Raw genomic sequence first — 4,152 nt, forward strand, 5'->3', positions numbered from 1 at the left:
AAAGTTCTAAAAAGCTTGTCAGCATATTGGTAAACCCCTTTTTTGGGGTGCTTGGTAAGAATGGCATTGTTTTTTGTACAGCCAACTAACGGAAATCACCTAATGCAAGGTAAGAACTCTGAGAGGACATAACCCAAGTGCCTGATGTAACCATGGTTATAGATTTCATGTGACAGCATGTACATTTGGTGGGCTCATATGTCCATTTGGTGTGCTCATACATGTATGTTTGGGGGATGAGAAGAGTATGCATGACTAGACTGCCATGTGAATCACATGCATGCATTCTTGTCTGTGCAGGTGTGGTTAATTTAAACCATGATGATAGTGTCAGAGGTTAGTGTACTAGTATATTAAGTACACCCAGAGGCTTGTAAACAGCACAGAGGAGAGGGAGGAATAGAAGTGGTGGAGAGAAGGGAAGGAGAATGAAGAGCGTTTGTGACAGATCAGGATTGCAAATGGATTCCAATGAGGTGGGATTAAAGTTGGATCCAATTGCTTCCGTAACCCAAATCAATAAGATTGGTGATTTGGAAGGAGGAAATAGGGTTTTTTTAAATTACCTAAATACAGACTGTAGAGACTCGGTTGCTCCTGTGTCCCAAATCTGTAAAAATGATGATTTGGAGGAACAAAAAGGGGATTTTTTATATGACCTATGTACACGTTACTTTGAAGAAGATGACGATTCTGATTCTGACGATGATGAATCTGTCTACAATGATGCAGGAAACTGTGATTTTGATCCCAGAGAGATACAATCAGTTGAGTCAGATGAGCGAAATGAGGCAACACAGCCGATTGATATTGTTTTTGAGAATATTAAGAAGCAGAAACTGAAGGTCAGGGAAAAAGGCCTCGGAGAGGTCTTGTGGGCGAGAAGGCGGGGGCAGATTTTGATGGAAGGTTTTGTTGGTAATGATGAGATGAAGGGATTTGATGCTCTTTCTGAGGGGGCAGACGTTAATCAGAATTCCAAGGCTTGTCCAAGGACTAAGAGTCTTACAGATGAGGATTTAGATGAGCTGAAAGGATGTTTGGATCTAGGATTTGGGTTTAACTATGAGGAAATACCAGAGTTATGCAATACTCTGCCTGCCTTAGAGTTAGCTTATTCCATAAGCCAGAAGTTTCAGGATGAGCAGCAGAGGTCCCCTGTGCATAAGTCTTCTGTTCCTGCCGTTGATGGTAGTATGTCTGATGGTTATTCAAACAATAGCAGCTGTACACAGTCACCGATTGCGAATTGGAAGATTTCTAGTCCAGGTTTGTGATCTTGAACAAATTCAAAATAGATTTTTCTTTTCTAGTTATTGTTTCTTTGTTATATTGGTACTTACTTGGACTGAAAAAATGTGTTTCTTAGGTTCCAGGTGTGTTGTATTTAGGATACCCATTATAGGAAGCTCAGAGCTATGGTTGTATGTCAGACCTGGATTAATATCGATTCAGGTAGATCAGAGCTGGAAAGTATGGTGTCCAAGTAGACAAGTGATTAGACATCCTTTGGGTGGGGATGCTTACCAAAAATAGAGCACCTGCATTCTTAGTTGTTTGGTAGACAGAAGCTGGAAAATATGGTGTATGGTAGATACAGAGAATATATACCCCTCTAATGGGGATTCTTACCCAAGCAATATTCTAAGCTTGACTGTGTAATCCCCTGTTTGTGTTACCTCTTTTCGATAGATGTCTTCTATGAAGGATGTGTGAAACCTGGGTTTATATTTGGTTATTTATGTAGCCAAGAGCTGGATATATTGCCTAGTGGTAAGGCGTGAACAAAACCATGACTAATATTAGCACAGCTTTTTGTCAGTCTGTGATGAGTTTTATTAGTGGAATAGTAACCTAAGTTTGACACTTAGCGTCGCCTGGTTGTGATTGTTTGCATTTTCATCAGACCGAAATTAATAGCTGATTTCCTTCATGTCTTAGTGGATCTGATTGTGAGTTTGATTCTGTATGCATATTATGTCTATCTTCTCCTTGTTGCATATTTACTGGTATGGTTAATCCCTTGTTATATCAAAAAACATTTAAAGCAAACCATTCACTTATTTAGAGCTTTGACATTAAATGGAAGACTTATCTTACGTTGTCTTTATATCTGTTTTCAGGAGACAATCCAGAGCAAGTCAAGGCAAGGCTCAAGTTTTGGGCACAAGCTGTGGCCTGCACCGTCCGCTTGTGCAGCTGACAATGGCTTCTCTCAAAGAAAAGTATCATGCTGTATGTTGCATACGAGGTGTTGGGGATATAAGGGCATAAGGGCTATTTATATTTTCACTGCAAAGCTAGAAGGGCCGGGTTTGGGTGGGGGGGGGGCGAAAGGGTAGGGGTTTGGCTTCTTTGGCTTTATGCTCATGTGTCGATAGTGCAGTTGTTGATATTGCAACTTAACTTGAGGATTGGCCATAGACCTGAATGAAGCTGCGAGATTTAAGCGTTCTAGCTTGAAATTGGAGCATTTGGACTACCCAGGGTTACAAATAACCCAAGTAGCCTTTGAGAGCAGAGCAAGGGTTACAAATAACCCAAGTAACCTTTGAGAGCAGAGCAACATTCAGGCAGGTCTGAGATTTAACCACATTAAGATTGGGCCACTAATCATTATTTGTTCTTTGTAAAATATGTAACTTCATCTTATATTAATGTAGTCAAGTTTTGAAGTTTTGGCAAATCTGTCAGCTCTGGTACTTTTTTTGTCGTTTGATTCTTCTGGAGTCTTCATAATGGTAGTACATGTAGGGTTTTTATTATTCCAATTCTATGAGAAATGAATGAATGAAAGTTTAATAATATAATGTAGGGCATTTATTATTCCAATTCTATGAGAAATGATTGAATGAAAGTTTAATAATATCTACAAGGTTAAAGCAGTTTATTGGACCTAGGAACAGCACAAAGCGTTTTAACAATAGAGCACCGTATAGTCTTCGGCCGCTTGTAACCTCTTTTCAAAATCTGTTCTTTGATGGTGAATTTTGATCGCTAAATTTTTTGGCTTTTGCCAGCCTTGCATCTTCAAATAATATGTTTAGATTGTTAGTTTTAAAGATCTTATGAGTGATATGAATGTTATTCTGAACATTCCATGACAAAGGTGATATAATTTGTATCATAAATTTAATTCCATATAAATAAATTGTATATAAATAAATTCTACATAGCATGGCTATGAAAAAAGAAGGGACCTGTATGTGACTGGTTTTGTAGTTTGAGAAAAGGACCATTGAGCTTTATTATGGCATTTTCACAGAGAAAGCATTAGATCCTCCCCAAAACGCCATGGTCATTATTAGTTGAGCATCTGACATTAAAGTGTAGCAAGCTCAGGTCCATTGCCATTTCTTTTATAAAGAAGTTCTTATATGAATGTCAAATAGGCGATCTGGTATCAGTATGGTTTCGTGCTTCTGTATTGAATAGCAAAACAAATGGGCGACGAGGTAACAATATAGGTTTGTGCTTCTGTATTGAATAGCAAAACAAATGGGTGACGTGGTAACAATATAGGCTTGTGCTTCTGTATTGAATAGTAAAACAAATGGGTGACGTGGTAACAATATAGGCTTGTGCTTCTGTATTGAATAGCAAAACAAATTTGTGGAAAATAAAAAGCCGGTTCGATCTGTTACAGAGTTTACAGAGGAAGCAGCTTTTCTCCTTGAAAGTCATTTGGTTGGTCTCAGTCTTGTTTCTTATTATTTACGAGATGAGGGATGACATGTAATTCAACTGGCATAATTTTTGTTACCATGCTGCTAATCACTATTTTTGGCACTGTAACCCACATAAAGTTCAATCAATGGAATCTGTTGTCAGTGTTGCATGCATTTGCAATGGAAGATGACATGCAGGCCAATAACTTGGAAGTCCAAATTTCTCATCCTAACTAATGTCGTTAACTAGAAATTCTTGACTGTACCATAAGATTGCAGCCCTCCAGAGTTGCCCGAGAGATTTTAGTGTAAACCCTAGACGTACCCTGTTATACTGGATTGCAATCAGAAGTCATATTTGCTTGAACGAGACTCAAAAAACGTATTGCTTGAGCATTGTGATTGGAGTATACTCATAAGACTTAAGTCATATGCTTGATTGGCAGCAACCAGGCAAGCATATATGTTTGAAGAGTCAATTTTG

General features: G+C 38.5%; 1 protein-coding gene across 1 annotated transcript; it reads left to right on the plus strand.

Annotated features, from left to right (window-relative positions):
* Positions 1-361: 361 nt before the first annotated feature.
* LOC131060373 (uncharacterized) lies at positions 362-2,686 on the plus strand. The gene is made up of 2 exons (XM_057993566.2): positions 362-1,269; positions 2,124-2,686. Exons 1-2 carry the CDS (start codon positions 429-431, stop codon positions 2,201-2,203), a joined length of 921 nt encoding a protein of 306 aa, XP_057849549.2. The 5' UTR covers positions 362-428; the 3' UTR covers positions 2,204-2,686.
* Positions 2,687-4,152: the final 1,466 nt, after the last annotated feature.

The sequence above is a fragment of the Cryptomeria japonica genome, chromosome 4 (assembly GCF_030272615.1).
Source record: "Cryptomeria japonica chromosome 4, Sugi_1.0, whole genome shotgun sequence".
NCBI lineage: Eukaryota > Viridiplantae > Streptophyta > Pinopsida > Cupressales > Cupressaceae > Cryptomeria > Cryptomeria japonica.